Raw genomic sequence first — 19,218 nt, forward strand, 5'->3', positions numbered from 1 at the left:
CCCTCCAGACCCCACCGCAACACGTGCTCTCTATTAATGAGAACACGCTTTGCAGGAACACCATGGCAGCTAGGTTTCTGAACTCTGGCATGCTTCATCCTCTCACATCCAGTTCTGGCAATATAGAAATGAAAAATGTATAGACTTTTCCTTTGTTTGAAAAATCATACTTTAAAGCTGCCTGTGGATTTATCTGCCTAGATTAGAATTTGGCAAGCAATCCATTCTGGATGGGCTGCTGTACCTACAAATTTCATCCTCTCTACAAATTTCATCCTCTTCTAGAAAAAGGCGGGTGGGGGCATTTTTACATCATCCATTGTAGTTAATTGGGTGGATCCAATTTGGTTCTAAGTGATTTGCTTTGGAAAGACAGAGAGCAGCATTGAAACAGATCCTACTGCTCCCTAAAGCTGCACATACAGAAGCAAGTTGAATCATAGAATCATAGAGTTGGAAGAGACCACAAGGGCCGTCAAGTCCAACCCCCTGCCAAGCAGGAAACACCATCAGAGCACTCTTGACATATGGTTGTCAAGCCTCTGCTTAAAGACCTCAAGTTGAATCTTGTGGTCAAAGCATACCCCTAGAACTCATTAGGGGCTCAGCTAGATTGGTAAAGAAAAAGTGTTTTATATGCATTATAACACTGTGACACCAACACGATTTCTCATACGAAGTTTACAATGCCTTTTCCTGAAGCACTTATTTGATGTGTCTAGAACCAGCCTAGGTTTGTGTTATTTTGTATTATTTAAGATTGCTGGAATTCTGATTCCAAACCAGGCACATATTGTTATTTTTCTGTAATAGCAGAATGCTGCCAGACATGAGACTTAGGAGCTGCTCCTTTCTGCTTACTCCCTAAGATGCGCTGACCAGTTTTAGCCAGTTCTGATGAACAACATTTGCTCTCCACTTCGGAAAGAGACCGTGAGCTGTTCCCACAGTGTTGTTTGCAAGGCAGAACAATAAGTAAAAATAACATGAATGCTGAGTTGCTTTGCGAATTTTAAAGTACTGGGGACATGATTTATCTTCCCACTATAGGTTTAACGGAGCAAGAAGCAAATGAGTGTGTCCGGACAGAAACAACGAGGCGTGTCTTTTTCAAGAAGAAAAAGAAAGTGCGTACAGATTGCATCAACAACAGAATGAGTGAGAAGCATGAAGGTAGCTATAAAGGATAGTGGATTTCTAGTGATCCTATTGCCTCGGAGTGTGTCGTGGTGAAGAATAAGAATAAGCAATAACCTCAATAGCCTTTGTTTTTCCAATGGCAAATACTTGTAAAGAGTGCATCATGTTGATATCCAGGGATTCAGCTGTTTTCATTCTTTAAAAAATGACCTCCATTAAATTCTGCACTAGAATAGTCTAAACGTTCAGGATTTCAAAGCACTGTAAGAGACTAATTGCTTTTGGGGAGGGTTAACTGAAGCAGACATGGTCAAGGAATTTAGCCCTTTCTCTGCCGCTGTCCTTGGAAATCTCATTTTTTTTCTTTAGCTACTATTTTCATTAGGAGGAAATACCTCCTTTAAAGGTAAAGGTAAAGGGACCCCTGACCATTAGGTCCAGTCGTGACTGGCTCTGGGGTTGCGGCGCTCATCTCGCTTTATTGGCCGAGGGAGCCGGCATACAGCTTCCAAGTCATGTGGCCAGCATGACTAAGCCGCTTCTGGCGAACCAGAGCAGCGCATGGAAACACCTTTTACCTTCCCGCCGGTAAACGTGCTTTCGAACTGCTAGGTTGGCAGGAGCTGGGACCGGGCAACGGGAGCTCACCCCGTTGCAGGGATTTGAACTGCCGACCTGTGGTTTATCCCCCAGCACCACCCGCCTCCCTAATACCTCCCTTAGCAGATGCTATTTGCATATTTATTTATTTATTAAATAAATAAAGAGTGTCAAATGCATGTCGACTCTAGTTTGATCTTGACAGTATCAGCTGACAAGTGGCTAATAAAGGAAGAAATGTAAGTAAAGAAATGGAATGTATTGTGGAAAGCTCCATCCTGCATCTTGCATACACTATGTAAATTAAATGAACTTACACCTGCCCTACCCAGTGACCTTCCCTTGGTGTATAAGTCTCCATTCTTTTGGTGCACTGATGTAATACTGCAGTCTGCTCTGCTTTTGTTCAGGACAAGCTCCATTCCCCCTCCCACCCAATTTTCTGATTACTTCCCCTCCAACAGTCAGACAGCATTCCATAGCCACTGACCTCACTGGACTATTTGGTGGGTTTTTCTCTAATTCACTAAGGTGACATTCAGTGATGTTAGGTAACCCATTTTTCTCTGCTCACACAGTTTGGGATTAAACTGTGTGGGCAAAAAAAAACAGCATCTCTGCAAGCGGCGACAACCAGCTTGCAAGTGGCAGGGCATGGCATTTGCCAACGTTCAGATGATAGCTGGTGCATGCAAAGCCCTGTGTCGTCACAAGTGCCAATAATCATGCCAGCACTTGCTATGTAGCTCAAGTACTGACCATCAGAGTTGCCTTCAAAACAAACCTCATTTTCAGCTAAGCTGACTCACGCTTGACATAATATATGATGACAGAAACAAGCAGGTGGGAATGGCTTGGTCAAAATGGCTTCATGGACCAAACAGAGAGACCTAATAGACCTAATTATGCCCATGGGCTGGAGGTTTGTCATGGCCGGTATATCATTCATTCTTTCAGGTGGTTTTCTGCAAACCACCGTCTGTGTCGATTTTGAATAGATGCTGTGAATTTGAGCATTGCTCTGGTAACCAAAAACCACTCCTTTCAAATCTGTTCCAGGTTCTTTTCTTCAGTCCTCTGAAAAGTCTATCTCATTAGTAAAAGGAGGGAGGTCTGAATACGCTGCAGCACTGGCCTGGGAAAAGAAAGGATCTTTCCCAGAGCATGCCGTGTACACAAATTGGCTGGAATCGACCAAAGACAATCCAATCGTCGTTGATTTTGAGGTAGGAAAACAGAAGCAATGAAGAGATGAACACAGGTCCTCGGTTCACAATGGGGAAAGCATTTATTAATCTTGTTGTGGATATTCTGGTCACAAAATAAACTTATAGGTGAAGAGCTGTGTAACTCAGTGGTAGAACATCTGATTTGCATTCAGAAGATCCAAGCTTCAACTCCTTGCATCTCAAGCCAGGACTGAAACCAGGCAGTGTAGACTAGGTTTCCTCAACCTTTTCGAACCTGCTTTTAGCCCAAACATGTTTTTGGGAGACCTGTTTCTTAATCTTAGGCCAGACATCTGCATGGTGGTAGAGTTCTTCTTGGCACTCCCCTTGGATCCAGTATACCTGAAGGAGCGTCTCCACCTCCATCGTTCTGCTCGGACACTGAGGTCCAGCGCCGAGGGCCTTCTGGTGGTTCCCTCACTACGAGAAGCCAAGTTACAGGGAACCAGGCAGACGGCCTTCGCGGTAGTGCACCAGCCCTGTGGAACGCCCTCCCATCAGATGTCAAAGAGAAAAATAACTACCAAACTTTTAGAAGACATCTGAAGGCAGCCCAGTTTAGGGAAGCTTTTAATGTTTAATAGGTTATTGTATTTTAGTGTTTTGTTGGAAGCCGACCAGAGTGGCTGGGGAAACCCAGCCAGATGGGCGGGGTATAAATAAATTATTATTATTATTATTATTATTATTATTATTATTATTATTATTAGATCAGCCCACAACTCAATAGGAGGCACCTACCCACCAGATGAAGACCAGTGGTATAGACAATTGGTGGGTATCTACTGAAGTGGGTAAAAGAATAGTCCAACTTGGTTTAAGGCAGCTCCCTATGTTCTTCTAACTTTGTAAAGCACCTAAGGAGAGATGCAATTCTTCAGGTGTTGTGGAACTCCAACCACATAACTATTCTCTTTGTAAAACACTCTGAGTCGTCCCCCCCTACTTTTTTAAGAGTTTGGATGTGATATCCTGCTTTATCACTACCCGAAGGAGTCTCAAAGCAGCTAACATTCTCCTTTCCCTTCCTCCCCGACAACAAACACTCTGTGAGGTGAGTGGGGCTGAGAGACTTCAAAAAAGTATGACTAGCCCAAGGTCACCCAGTAACTGCATGTGGAGGAGCAGAGACGCGAACCCGGTTCCCCAGATTACGAGTCTATCGCTCTTAACCATTATACCACACTGGCTCTCTAGTGTTAGAATTTAAACAACCGAGCACTGTATAAATTTTATGAACCAAACAAATAGCTCCCATCATCCTGAACACTGCCCATTTGGTGATGAGCGTTGGCTTCCAACAGCATCTTGAAGACCACATGTCCCCCGTTCCTGAGATAAAGATGCACTGCACTTGATGTTACCACAAGGCTCTTTTCATTTAGCTGGCTCCCATTTTGGATCTGGTGAAGGACTTCCCGTGTGCGGCAACTAAACGGCATAACCTCAGGAAAGCTCTTGCAGAATATGTGGAGCGATTTGACCCATGCCGATGCGCTCCCTGCCCCAACAATGGCAGGCCTGTGCTCTCCGGAACCGAATGCCTCTGTGTGTGCCAGGCTGGTACTTATGGCAACAACTGTGAGATGAAAGCACCTGATTACAAATCTGGTATAGTCCTTCATAATTTTATTTGCATGCTGCTTTTACGCAAAAAGAATCATGCTCAAAGAAAAGGGATGCACCTCATAGGCAACCACCACAAGAACAGTTTCATAATAACATAATAAAACAGCAATGTCATAGCAAATATAACAACATGCAACAGCTCTCCCCACAACATTTCAGCTTCGCATGGTCCCGATACCATGGCAGAAATGCAGGGAAGTGCAGATACAACTATAACACCTAGAAGAAGAATTTTTGTGTGACAGTGCTCACCAGTACAGGGTACCATCACCTCTTCTTCTTCTTTTGCTGTCTATAGTAGCCATTTTGTGCTGACACCCACGACACTCTTAGGAAAACATAAGTACCAGTGTTGCATTTTTAAAAAAAAAATAGCCAAAGGGCCTTCTCAGAAGTGGCTCCCACCCTGTGGAAAAACCCTCCCATCAGATGTCAAGGAAATAAACAACTATCTTACATTTAGAAGACATCTGAAGGCAGCCCTGTTTAGGGAAGCTTTTAAAGTTTGATGTTTTATCATGTTTTTAATATTCTGTTGGGAGCCACCCAGAGTGGCTGGGGAAACCCAGCCAGATGGGCAGGGTATAAATAATAAATTATTGTTATTGTTATCATCATCATTTATTATTATTATTATTATTATTATTATTATTATTATTATTATTAGCACTGGGTATAGGCATATGCTGCTCTCACCTTGTGTAACATTTCAGTGAACCTTGTGGTTATTTCAGGCTTGTTAGGGGTTTCTCTTTTCATCTGTTTCAGTCGCCGTGGATGGTCACTGGAACTGCTGGTCTCAATGGAGTCCTTGTAATGCTGCCCATAAGAGATATAGAACCCGCGAGTGTGACAATCCTTCACCGCTAAATGGAGGGAAACTATGTGAAGGTGAACGGGCCCAAGAGGAAGAATGCTACCTCTCCATATTTGCTGACAGGTAAGAGTGATCTAGAAGGGCTAATTGTGGGGAGGGCTGAAGCTCCATTGATTTCCATTTGTCAGGATCCTGCAGTTTCCATATTTGCAGAATTTCAATGAAAATGGAGCCAAGAGTGCAAATTGCCAATGCTCACTTAATTGTTCCATGTTTGGTATAGAAATAAATCTGGTGCATATGATTGGTTTTGTTGCTACTTTCATTCCACAAACAATACATCATTTAATACACAGACAATTTGCATCGTGTCTCCTTTGCATTGAAATTAAAAGGTAGAATAATGTAATTACAATGCCAGTTACATAATCTACATAAATAATTAAGTCAGATAAGTCCACCACAGCAGGCAGCGAGGCAAACAATGTAGTCTTTGGCAGAAGATGATCTATAGTGGAACGGAAACAGTGCTGCATGTGACAAATAAAGAGACAATGGAAAATGATGCCTTTTTACATCTCAGATTCGATCCCTGGTATCTCCAGACAGAACTCCAGAACCCCGAAATGTGATTGCTCCTCAGTGAAGACAGTATTCTTATGTCCACCCAAATCTCTGAGCAGTGAGAGGATTTTTTTGGCAGGAAGCACCTACCTTGTTTTTGGTTTCCTTAGAATGAAGGTTACTGGAGACTGGTGTGACAATTATTTAAATTAATATTTAAGAACCTGGAAGAGCCCTAGAGTCTTTCTGGTGGTTCTAGTAAGCAGTAAGCAAATAAAGGTTGCATGAATTCAGTGGTTCTTTTCTTCTAGGGGGGCCTTGTGTCTCAACGATGGTGACGAGAAAAGGGAGAGGGATATTTTGGTTGAGCAGCCTGACTCTGGATGCCTCAAACCAGACCCTCCAGAACATGGGTTCATCAGGGTGAGTGTTGCAGCTTGTCTCTCTATAAATGGGTAAACGCCTTTATCTCAATGCCTACCTTACTCTTGATCCTGTCTTCAGCAAAGAGATGGCCTGAGAGGCCTCTGAAGGGCCCCTTGTTGCCTTAGTGGACCAGTTTGGGATTTCTCATCCATGTTGTGGGCAGGACCAGCAGTGTTCCATGAGCAGCTAAGAGCTGCCATTTTAATTTCCCACAATTCTTCAGAATTGGGTAGAGAAAAAGCTTTTCTCCCTCTCTCATAACTCTAGACATCCAATGAATGCTGGGAGATTGAGGACAGATAAAAGGAAGTCCTTCTTCATGCAGTGCACAGTCAAACGGTGGACCTCTCTCCCACAGGAGGCCATGGTGTCCACCATCTTGGATGGTGTTAGAAGAGGGTTAGACAAATTCATGGAGGATGAGGCTATCAATGGCTGCTAACCATGCTGTCTACCTCCAAGGTCAAAGGTATTGTGCTTCTGTGAACTAGTTGCTGGAAACCTCAGGAGGAGAGAGTACTCTTGCACTCTGGTTCTGCTTGTGAGCTTCCTGAGGGTATCTAGTTGGCCACTGTGAGAACAGAATGCTGGACAAGATGGGCCCCTGACCTCATTCAGCAGACTCTTCATCACATCATTGCAACTGTCATTCTGCCTTTAAGATAGAATCATAGAACTGCAGAGTTGGAAGGGACGCAGAGGATCATCTAGGTGTCAGGAGTCCAAGTTCTCAGCTTGATAACACAGTAAGCATAGCTACCGTAATTTTCGCTCCATAACACGCAGTTTTTCCCTCCTAGAAAGTAAGGGGAAATGTCTGTGCGTGTTATGGAGCGAATGCCTACGGATGGCAGGGGAATCTGCTGCAGTTGTGAGCAGTCCGTGGCTCGCTTTGAAACAGCAAAGCGGGTGTAAGCAGCTCCTGTCAGCGAGCCGAGCCGGGGAGGAGGGAGAGAAGCCGAGCGGGGTTGGTTGCTTTAAAACAACCCTGTGCTCTCTGTCCCTGCCTGCAGTTTTTTGCTGTCCAATTTTGGATTAGCCACTGTAGGGGCTGTGTGTGTGTGTGTGTGTGTGTGTGGGATCGTTCTCCTTCTCTTGCTTCCCGTTCACTCTCCCAGCGCCCCTGTGCTCTCCTGCGACTTTAGGATTGATACTCTGTGTGTGTGTGTGTGTGTGTGTGTGTGTGTGAGAGAGAGAGAGAGAGAGAGAGAGAGAGAGAGAGAGAAAGAGAGAGAGAGAGAGGGAGGGATCGTTCTTCTCTTGCTTCACTCTCCCAGCGCCCCTGCGCTCTCCTGCAACTTTAGGATTGATACTCTGTGTGTGTGAGAGAGAGGGATTGTTCTCCTTCTCTTGCTTCCCGTTCACTCCCCCAGCGCCCCTGTGACTTTAGGGCGACTTTTGCATGGATCCACATGGATCCTCAGGATTTTTGCATTGGGCTACCCCAAACTCACCGTCAGATCACATGTCTGTGGCCACAGCATGAACCACAAAAATCATACATCCACTGTTTCGTTTAGAATATTTTTTTCTTGTTTTCCTCCTCTAAAAACTACGTGCGTGTTATGGTCTGGTGCGTGTTATAGAGTGAAAAATATGGTAATTATAAAGGATTTATTGCAAAAACAAACAGATCACTTTGGATGGCTCTAACCAAGCCTCCACCACCATTACTCAAGATGACCCTTCTGAAGACTGCTTCTGGTGTGACCAGAAGCAGCTGAACTTTCTCTTCTTATGTCTTTTGTTTTGCTTCCTGTCTTGCAGCCCTCCCATTTGCCGAGTCCTTGGACTTAGTGTGTCAGCCCCCACCTCTTCCCCATTCTCTGAGAGGCTGTCTCTTAAATCTTTCCTGCCTGTTTGTGCTTCCGGCAAGCTTTGACAGCGTTCTAGCCTGATCTCCTTTACTGTCTTATCAGCTTCCACGTCAAGGTCAGGAGGAGCTGGAGTATGCAGCTGCTGGCTCTCCTCTGTCTAACATCAAAGCAGCCTTTCTGTTCCTGGCTGTTTTCTGCAGTTAGCTGCAAACTTTTGCTTGGAGCTGGCTCATTCCTGACACTAGGTCACCCCCCCCCCCCCGCCGCCATGCAGGATTATGCAGCGGTCCCATCAACCTTGGTATCAGCACCACACTATAACCAACTGGGCTATCCAGGAGGAGATAAAACATTAGTGTTTTTGAGATTAGATTATCAGACTAGGATTTGGGAGATCCTTCTGGGAATTCCCACTCAGGCATGGAGCCCATTGGAACCATTGGCTTACTTTCAGCCTCACCTACTTTACAGGATTGTTGAACAGATAAAGGAACAGTGGAGAACTTTTTGGATACACTAGCTTCCCTGGGAGTACTTGTGTAGAAGGATGGAATGGCATTTGTCCAAATAAATAGAAGAGCTAGCGATATCCTTAAGAAAGGTTCTGTGGAAGAGCTTTCGTGTTACCAATCCAAGTTGTGATTCCAAAACTTTTTAAAACTTGTTCAGCGAGTAAAACCAATTCTCCCTGTTGATTTCAGAATGAAAAGAACTACTATGCTGTTGGCGAACAAGCTGAAGTTGTCTGTTTGAGTGGATACAACCTTGTGGGGTATCAGTTCTTTCTCTGCCTACCAGATCAAATGTGGGCACAGAGACCTGTCGATTGCCAGCGTAAGAGCCAGAAAAACCCTTGCCAGATAGAACGATTCCCCCCTCCCACTGTCTGACCTTTTGTGGGTTCTCCCAACCCCTACAAAGCCAATTTATGGGGAGGAGGAGAAGGGGGAAAGCCCCATTGTGTTAGTGGGACTTGTTGCTCTCACTTCTGCTAGTGCAGCTGTTTGAATCTGGAGCAAAGGGATAACTAAACATATGAGTGGATCTTTAATTGCAGGCTTTTTATCATGAGATGCTTATTTAATTATTTTATTTTGCTACAGCATCCTCTTGTCTCAGACCATCAGCATCTCCTAGTGTATCCATTTCTCCATTTAAAAGTGACTACAGCATTGGAGAAACCATTCAGCTTAGCTGCCCTGCAACCTACATCCTAAGTGGCCACAGACAATACACTTGTGGGAAAGGCCCATCATGGAAGCCTCCTGTTTGGAGCCTGCTCACCTGTGAGAAAGGTAAAGGGAAGCAAGTTGATTCTATGTGGTTCAGTGGCTAGCAATCTGCCAGACCAGGACTGGGGAGATGCAGGTTCAAATTCACATGTAGCTATGAAGCTCACTGGTTGATCTTGGGTCAGTCATTGCTTCTCAGTCTTTGCAGGGTGGTTGTAAAGATAAAAGTGCACGACTACATATGTCATGTTGTGCGGATACCTTATTATCGTCTTCCAAAGCAACTATTCTATTCTGAACTTAAAAATGGTAAGTGTAATTCTGGTTGTCAATAAAAGAGGTTCAAAGACTCTTTCAAGGCAAATCTTTTTTTAAAAAAAAGTAGTATAAATACTGACAACTGGAAAACAATGGCCTGTGAGCACTCCACTTGGAGAACAGCCTTTATCAAAGGTTCCAGTTACAGATAGGTAGCCGTGTTGGTCTGCCATAGTCAAAACAAAAAAATTCCTTTCAGTAGCACCTTAAAGACCAACTAAGTCAGTTCTTGGTATGAGCTTTCGTGTGCATGCACACTTCTTCAGATACACACTAGTGTGTATCTGAAGAAGTGTGCATGCACACGAAAGCTCATACCAAGAACTGACTTAGTTGGTCTTTAAGGTGCTTCTGGAAGGAATTTTTTTGTTTTATCAAAGGTGTCATGGACTTTGAAGATGCTCAAACTCACGACGAAAGGGAGAAACACACTAAGGAAAACCCTCACCATGATCAACTCCCACCCAGAAGCCTATCTCCCCACTTGGAAGGACATGTGGATCCAGAATTGGCCTCCACAGTCACTTATGGGCTCACTGTTAAAACTATATTTATGGAAGACAATCTTACTTGGCTATAAGTAATAGAGAAGGAGGAGGAGGAGGAGGAGGAGGAGGAGGGTGCCTTGAGCTCTCTAGGAGCCGGGAGAAATAAAAATGCAACAAATAAATAACTGGACACCCACCAAAACCACTTTTATGCACCTCTCTGATATAGTATGTCCTCCTTTCCATTCCTGCCTTGTGACTTTAGGCTTCATTGCCACTGTGCTCTCTTGCTTCTAATATATCAGTTCTCCATATGTGTCTCTTCAAAGCCTTCTTCTCTCATTTCATACCACATTCAAACTTAATCCTTTCAAGTCTCTACGTCTGCCAATGCTCAGTGCAGGCGAAGGACTGCAGCTCCGTGACAGAGCATCTGCCTTGCCTGCACAAGGTCCCAGGTTCAATCCTCGGCATGTCCAGGAGACACCTCTGCCTGAAACCCTGGAGAGCTGTTGCCAGTCAGTGCAGACAGTATTGAGCTAGATAGACCAAAGGTCTGACTCAGCATAAAATAGCTTAATATGTTATGTTATCTGCAATAGGATTTGTGTTTCTGAGCCCTATGAAAATCATGATTTGCTGGTTGTTGTTTTCCCCCCAGATGGTCACTCTCAAGCTCAAGGCAGTTGCAGGCCAGGCCAAAAGCAGGCTGGATCCCAGTGTGTCTGCCTGTCGCCAACAGAGGACTGTGGGTAAGGAAAGCTTCATCCCCTCCCCACCCACATGTAAGATGTTGAAATATGCATAGCTCTAAACTTCTTTAGCGGGAGTGGGAAGTTTCATTGAGATTTCAAGGCTTGTGGGATTCCCCATACATATGTAAATAAAGAAACAGACAATGGCTATTAAGCAGCATGACAGAGGTGTTGATGCAAACACATATTTCTTTTGTTCCACTGCCATCCTTGGTCAAATAAGTTTTTGAAACACTATCCTGCTGCCCCCCACCCAAAAAGAAAACCCAGGACAAAACCTGTTTGGCAGGAGATTACTGTACTCACAGCAAGCAACAGTGCTTCTCATGTACCTCTTTTCAACACTCCGAAGAACAAACAAAGCAGCATCTGCCTCCATGTCAGATTTATGTTGGTCTCATAAAGCTGTCTGATAAGCCCAGGGACATTCCAGACTTTAGATTCATTGTCTCCCTGAATCACTCCAATGTGCTGAGCAGGCTTCAGGTTATTTACAATCAACTGTTCTACAGTCCCCCTTTAAAGATGATGGAACCTAGGCTGCCCTTCCTTCCTTCCTTCCTTCCTTCCATCCATCACAGACTGGTTCATTCGGGCAAACAGGGCACTGCCCCACTAACCTCAACTTGCCTTCTTTTTTGCAACCAATTTAGAAGGTGCCACTAGCTGTCAGGTTCCTCCTTTTTTGTGTGTAGCAGGAGGAATATGGGGACAAAACTAGCATTAGCTTCTCCTTTCACTCCTCCTAAGGTAAAGGTAAAGGGACCCCTGACCATTAGGTCCAGTCGTGGCCGACTCTGGGGTTGCGGTGCTCATCTCGCTTTATTGGCCAAGGGAGCCGGCGTACAACTTCCAGGTCATGTGGCCAGCATGACTAAGCCGCTTCTGGTGAACCAGAGCAGCACACGGAAACACCGTTTACCTTCCCGCCCGAGCGGTACCTATTTATCTACTTGCACTTTGACTTGCTTTCGAACTGCTAGGTTGGCAGGAGCAGGGACCGAGCAACGGGAGCTCACCCCGTTGCGGGGATTCGAACCACCAACCTTCTGATCGGCAAGTCCTAGGCTCTGTGGTTTAACAGCACCACCCGTGTCCCACTCCCGTTCACTCCTCCTCCTGTCCACTAAATTCTTTCTCTTTGTGTTTTCACAGCCACTACTCTGAAGATGTTTGTGTCCTGGATGCAGCTTCTGAGCAAACCCTTACAAAGCCCAGCTGTCAGTATTTAGCAGAAAAATGCCTTGCAGAGGATTCGCTCCATTTCCTGCATGCTGGCCCTTGCCTCAGTGACACTGACTTGTGGTGGGCCAAGGAAAGGGCCAAAATGTCCCCAAACAGCGTAAAGAAAGAACCTTGCGGCTATGACACATGCTATGATTGGGAGAGCTGCCTGGGTAAGCATGACTCCTCAGTCCTGCAGTGGCTCTGGGCTAATGCTCAGCACTGTGATCGCACTTGCAGCAATTACAGTTGCATCTTTAGTCAATTAATTTGATTAACCAATTGAAACAGAGGTGAGAACTTTTGTGGCTCCATGGGCCAAACCTGAGTTTTAGCAAGAGTTTCCATGGCATGGAATTCAGCCAAACTGAGCAGCACTGGCATAGCTCAGCTGGTAGATTATGAGACTCTTAAACTCATGTTCATGGCTTTGAGCTGGTCAAAAGAGTGGACTCCTTTGGGCAGGGGCTGGACTCAATGACCCTCATGGTCCCTTCCAGCTCTGCAATTCTGTGATTCTATGAGTTAACCCCCTGCCCATCAGCTAATGAGTGAGGGGTTAAATTCTGCTCAATTGGCTGCCCAGGAACAGAGGTGTATACAGCCAACCCACCCTCACGGCCGACGGATGATGTCACTAGTGATGTCAGTTGATGAGTTGGTGGGTGTGGTTTGGAGAAATGGTTCTGTGGGCTAATGTGGACTGGCCCACAGACTTGGAGGTTCCCTTCCCTGGATTATAGGTTTTTGTATCAACTAAGCTGCAGTAAGCGGCCAACACGGCTAACTGCCAATGCCAGCCATGGCCAATAGAGGGAAAGAACATTATCCATCTTGGAAATCCCAGGGTGGTCCCAGTAGAGCTGTGATCCCCTTCCAGCTCCCAACACACAGTTGAAAGCTCCATCTTGTACAAATAGCAGCAGCTGGGAAGGGAAAGTACTGTTTGTTTTATGAAAACGATCTGGTATATTTCTGAGTGCGTGCCTGTGCTAAGAAGTGAAATCCCCGTGGGATTGTTTGTTCAAGCATTATTGTGCAACAAGGGAGAAACAACCATGGCTTTTCCCGTAAGGTTATGAAATGTTTCTTGGCTGGCCTGTTGCACCGACCAGTTCAGCCAAGGAAGGGAAGGACAATGGCTGTGTGGAGAGAGGTCAGAATGAGGCTGGCGTGTGAAAGAGAATCAACTCTTTTCTTTGAAGTACTGTATAATAAGCTAACACAAGTTAGTACATTGTTTCTCAGTGGGTGAGTTGAGCACATCTCCAGAAGACCAGGAAAAGAAGACAACTCTTTAAATTTTTGACCTGGCAGCTCCTAATGTCAGGAGCTGTGAACTTCCTAGGGAACCATCGTAGCTCAGTGGTAGAGCATCTGCTTTGCATGCAGAAGGTCCCAGGTTCAATCCCAAGCACCTCAAAGTTGGGCTGGAAGAGACTCCAGCCAGACGCTGTATTTCTGTCTTACTTCTATAATATTTCCAGCCTTTAACATGCCAGTGTGGTGTAGTGGTTAAGAGCGGTGGACTCGTAATCTGGTGAACTGGGTTCGATTCCCCGCTCCTCCACATGCAGCTGCTGGGTGACCTTGGGCTAGTCACACTTCTTTGAAGTCTCTCAGCCCCACTCACCTCACAGAGTGTTTGTTGTGGGGGAGGAAGAAGGGAAAGGAGAATGTTAGCTGCTTTGAGACTCCTTCGGGTAGTGATAAAGCAGGATATCAAATCCAAATTCTTCCTCTTCTTCTTCTCTGGGTACCATTTGAGTGAAACAAAAACCTGTTTCTCTCTTGCAGAGACGCACAATACCTGCTTCTGCCTGATCCCCAGCCAGTGCCCGCCAAGTGAGAAGCACCTCTTCTGCCTCAGCGTTCGGCACAAAAGGATGACAGCCAACCTCTGCACACTGGGGGCCATGAAATGCTCCAAAATGAACTTTGAAGTAGCGCATGAAGGACGCTGCTTGGACTAACAGCCTTCGGGAGTCACTGCTGGGTTCGCGGCTTGCGTGGCTGCATTTGTTCTGGGCCTCTATGTGCAGCTTGGATTTCAAAGACAGAGCTTTCTGATTCAGGGCTATTTCTTCTCACAGCCCAAAATACTCATGGGGGTTCAAGGCCACGCCAATCCTGCTTTCCATTAGCTGACTTTCTCTGGCCGTGCGTAGAGTGTCCTTCCTTTGAAGGAAGTCAGCTTCTCTACTTACAAGACGCACATAGTCCTAGTGTGGAATGCCTTTCCTCTCCCAAGAAGCCGCTTTATGAAAATCCCATGACAGTGCTTCTCGACATGATCAGAATGCTAAAATATAGAAAATAAAAATATTGAATAGTAAGAACTCAGTAAAATTAGGGATGGTGGGCAGTGTCAACCTGAGGCATTTTGCTGTCAGAAGTGGGTCACAACTGATGCCTCCCTACTACAGTCAATATTTTTTTATAAACTGTTACTTCACTCTTCAGACACTAGCTTTTGCCTTCTTGCCTTCTATCCCCTTCCTAGTGCCTCCGGGAGGATGCTGCTTCAACTGCTGCATGTCAGGGCCGGCCCTACCAGTTGGCAAAGGTGTCCTATGAATCTAGCTGGCAATCTATTCCAGGGGACAGGCCACCCCACTCATTGGCTCTGCCTTGCACCTCCTTTGAGTGTTTTTGCCTCACTGGGAGATAGGGGGTCGGGTTGAGCACATATTCTGCATGCTGAATGTCCAGGTTTGACACTCATCATCTCCAATGGAATGAATCTCAGGACGTAGGCTTGGGAAAGGTCTTGAAGAGTCACCACCTACTGAAGTAGGCAAGACTGGGGTAGACAGCCCAATAGCATGACTTGCTGTAAGGCAGCTCCACAAATTCACAAGGTCGCCGCTGGCTTTCCCTCAGCTGCTTCCTTGTTCCTCAGATGCAGGGCCAGATTTAGGTTTGGTGAGGCCCTAAGCTACTGAAGGTAATGGGGCCCTTTATATGTCCAGCTGTCCTTTGTCAACAACAAATTGTCGCTGTTTTTTGTGTTGAATATATGCTATATGGTAATTTATGGGCATAATAGCCATAGCACATAACAAAATAGGAGCCTACACAAAATAAAACACTGTTGCTGTATGTAGGTTTTATTTTATTTGTTTTTATCTTATATTTTGAAAATGTACATCCAGTTGTTTTTTCTTTAATTTTTGGGGGGCCCTAAGCTATAGCTTGTTTAGCTTATACATAAATCCAGCACTGCTCAGATGCGAGGAATGTTGTATTTGTTTTCCTGCTTATAATGCCGCTACTTCTGTCCTATGTTCTAATATTCATTTCACACAACAGAACCTGTTGCATGCCGTGGCTTTTTGACCAGCATGTCACACTAAATTTCACTCACACCAGTGGGCGTGGTGTGGCCCAACAATGGAAGCCTTTAGACAATGCCTCTACTCTCCTGCCCTTTCCACACATGCCTGCTTCTCTCTTCACTCACGAAAAGGACAGGAAAGAACAGCATGCCAGTATATACCACCCCCAATTCCATCATATTTACTCCTTTAATTTTCTAGGCTAATGAGGTTGCAAACAGATTATTTCCAGAACCAGTAAACTTGAAAATAAGCACTAAACTTCCATTAGATTCTCAGAAGTGACTCTTACATTGTGTGAAAGATCAAATGCAATGTGGAAATTGACAGGGAATGTGGGGAAATGGAATGAGCTGCCATGTGAATGCAGCCTTAGATGTAAATTTGACTTCAGAAGCCAACCAAGAGTGTAGGAGGCCACACTCCAGATATCCAGCTTTCTCCAGTTTCAGAGAACTTCCCTGGGAAGTCCAGAGCTTCAGAAAATGGCAGTTTTAGGGCTATTATGTAATTCTGGTTTCACACAATCCCCACTGGTGCATATTGTGATGGTTAGAATCCTGTCTAATGTAGGTGGCTTGGGGGCTATTTTGTAGTACAAGATGTATTTGCCTGTTGCCTCGCCATTCTGTGTTCAGCATTGATTGACCATAACCTCGAGTCCACTTGACATACATTTGGGGAATAAAGTTTCTGTTCTGTTAAAACTTAACTAATACAAATAAATGTCTCATCAGAAAGGCCAACCCAGTTTCTAGTTTCGATGGCCAGCTAAAAGAAAAGAAAAGAATTCAATACTAATTGTGAGTAGACCAGGGGAGTGAATCTGCAAATCTGCTCTTTCTCTTTGGCATATTGTGGCTTCCTATACATGGTTTTTGGCCAAGCGGGGTAAGTCTCTTTCTTTGACAGATGCTTGATTCATTGGTATATTGGGTTTTATGTGCATTAATTCAGGGAAAGATGCAAATCTACGAATTGCCATGTCGGGTCACATGAAGATTATTGAGATCAGCAACCTCTTTTATAAACAAAGGGCATCCAAATGCCTCTAGAATTGCTCCACAGTGTACATTTAAAGTACATTCAATGCTCTTGACTTTCCCCAAAGAATCGCGGGAGTTGTAGTTTCGTCCTGGAACGTGTCCAGAGGAGGGCAACCAAAATGGTCAAAGGCCTGGAAACGATGCCTTATGAGGAATGGCTAAGGGAGCTGGGCATGTTTAGCCTGGAGAAGAGGAGGTTAAGGGGTGATATGATAGCCATGTTCAAATATATAAAAGGATGTCACATAGAGGAGGGAGAAAGGTTGTTTTCTGCTGCTCCAGAGAAGCGGACACGGAGCAATGGATCCAAACTACAAGAAGGAAGATTCCACCTAAACATTAGGAAGAACTTCCTGACAGTAAGAGCTGTTTGACAGTAGAATTTGCTGCCAAGGATTGTGGTGGAGTCTCCTTCTTTGGAGGTCTTTAAGCAGAGGCTTGACAACCATATGTCAGGAGTGCTCTGATGATGTTTCCTGCTTGGCAGGGGGTTGGACTCAATGGCCCTTGTGGTCTCTTCCAACTCTATGATTCTATGATTCTATGATTCCTCACAGAGTTCACAGCACCCTTGACAAACTACACTTCCCAGGATTCTTTGGGGGAAGTCATGTGCTTTAAACATACGTTGAATGAATATGCCTTAAATGTATATTGTGAATTAAAATGTCTTGAAAATGGCCTTCTGTCTGTTCCTTCTGGACACAGAGATTCCATTTAGTTAAGGTTTTGGTTGGCATCTGTCTGTTTTGAGCAACAATGTGAGTGCCTCTCTAGGGGAGAGGTCACACTGCTGTGTTAGCAGACCAAAGTGACCTCTCCAGGACACAAGCATGGACGGTGTGTAGAGAGGTCCTGGGCTGCCCAGACGACAAAACTTCCCTCTCAGCCTCGGTGATGTGGTCCAAAGGAAAGCAGAGCAATGCTTTTGGCACCTGCTTGGCTGCAGGAGTTGCTGGAAGGAGGCATACAAGGTACCATCCAACCATTTTAGGAAATCCACTCTGGATTTGCGTAGGGTTTACTTCTTAGGCTTTCCTTCTGAAAATATCCCACAAGGCAGCGGTGGTTTAGGATCAGCATTTTCCTAGATGGGTTACCTTCCCAGGTTGATGAGCCCCATTTGCCCCTCACTTCCCTCAACAGTATGTGCAGAAACTGCCTTCTGGACCATTGGACCCACTATTGGTCTCATCCACTCAATCCGCTAGAGCCTGTCTTTGCATGCAGGGGAAGTCCCTAACTCACTGAGGTTTAGAGGCTCATTGGCGACCCTCACTTGGTTTAGCTGGTCAATCAAAGTCATTCCTGGGATGTGGCCACTGTAACATGTTGACAGATTCTAGGAGCCACAGGGGAGAGCTGAGGGCAGTTTGGGGACCAAAGGTGGACAAACTACCCCAGAAGGAGAACAACATGAACCCAACAGAGGTACTACCCTTCCCCTAACACCCCATACACCACACTCTCCCTAATTGCAAATGCAACTAGTGAGTACAGACAGAAATGGAGACATCAAGAAAAATGGTGGAGGTGTCACAGCCCAATGAAGACCCTTAAAGGTAAAGGGACCCCTGACTGTTAGGTCCAGTCGCAAACTTCTCTGGGGTTCTGGCACTCATCTCACTTTATTGGCTGAGGGAGCCGGTGTACAGCTTCCGGGTCATGTGGCCAGCATGACTAAGCTGCTTCTGGCGAACCAGAGCAGTGCACGGAAAACGCCGTTTACCTTCCCGCTGGAGCGGTACTTATTTATCTACTTGCACTTTGCCGTGCTTTCGAACTGCTAGGTTGGCAGGAGCTGGAACTGAGCAATGGGAGCTCACCCCGTCGCGGGGATTTGAACGGCTGACCTTCTGATCGGCAAGCCCTAGGCTCTGTGGTTTAGACCACAGCTCCACCCGTGTCCTTACTGGTGTGTAAAAGATTATTCAGGACATACTATTGGTTCTTGGAAACAGGATAGTGTATTTATTGACTCTTCCTACAAGTAAAACAGTGAATTAAATTATTCTTACATTACTACTACTACTACTACTACTACTTATTTGCATATTCTTTGTAACTGGACGCTTTCAGGCGATGGAGAGAACCAGCTTGGTATTCCTTATCCTACTGAGCCTTGTAATTAGGAAAAGTTTTGGGTGCTACTGTGACCATTATCCATGGAGCTCCTGGTCCAGCTGTTCACAGACTTGTAATCATGGGACGCAAACCAGATCAAGGTTGGTATTAGCAATCACAAGATCTCCTCCCCACCTTTAGAACATCAGAGGGGGAAAAGATCTCACCTTAACAAACTCATACTTAATTTCCAGAAATATGCTATAGAAATAATCATCATCTTAGAATTGTAGAGTTGGAAGGAATCCATATCTAGTTAAAAGTTAAAGGACCCCTGGATGGTTAAGTCCAGTCAAAGGCGACTATAGGGTTGCGGCGCTCAGCTCACCCCGTCATGGGGATTTGAACCGCCGACCTTCTGATCGGCAAGCCCAAGAGGCTCAGTGGTTTAGGCCACAGCACCACCTGCATCCCTTTACCATTACCATATCTAGTCCAACCCCCCTGCAACGCAGGAATCACAGCTAAAGA

The 19,218-nt window shown here is 45.3% G+C and overlaps 1 protein-coding gene across 1 annotated transcript in view; it reads left to right on the forward strand.

Moving 5' to 3' along the window:
• The window catches only part of C6 (complement C6), a 57,517-nt gene that overhangs the window by 14,974 nt on the left and 23,325 nt on the right, over positions 1 to 19,218 (forward strand). The window contains exons 10-20 of the mRNA XM_083703794.1: positions 1,051 to 1,173; positions 2,800 to 2,966; positions 4,355 to 4,580; positions 5,367 to 5,538; positions 6,291 to 6,402; positions 8,924 to 9,056; positions 9,326 to 9,517; positions 10,922 to 11,012; positions 12,171 to 12,412; positions 14,037 to 14,209; positions 18,703 to 18,848. Of these exons, the coding sequence (XP_083559920.1) occupies positions 1,051 to 1,173; positions 2,800 to 2,966; positions 4,355 to 4,580; positions 5,367 to 5,538; positions 6,291 to 6,402; positions 8,924 to 9,056; positions 9,326 to 9,517; positions 10,922 to 11,012; positions 12,171 to 12,412; positions 14,037 to 14,209; positions 18,703 to 18,848 (1,777 nt within the window). The remainder of the gene's footprint in view (positions 1 to 1,050; positions 1,174 to 2,799; positions 2,967 to 4,354; positions 4,581 to 5,366; positions 5,539 to 6,290; positions 6,403 to 8,923; positions 9,057 to 9,325; positions 9,518 to 10,921; positions 11,013 to 12,170; positions 12,413 to 14,036; positions 14,210 to 18,702; positions 18,849 to 19,218) is intronic.

Source organism: Podarcis gaigeae (assembly GCF_964106915.1).
Source record: "Podarcis gaigeae genome assembly, chromosome: 11".
In the NCBI taxonomy this organism is placed as follows: Eukaryota; Metazoa; Chordata; class Lepidosauria; order Squamata; family Lacertidae; genus Podarcis; species Podarcis gaigeae.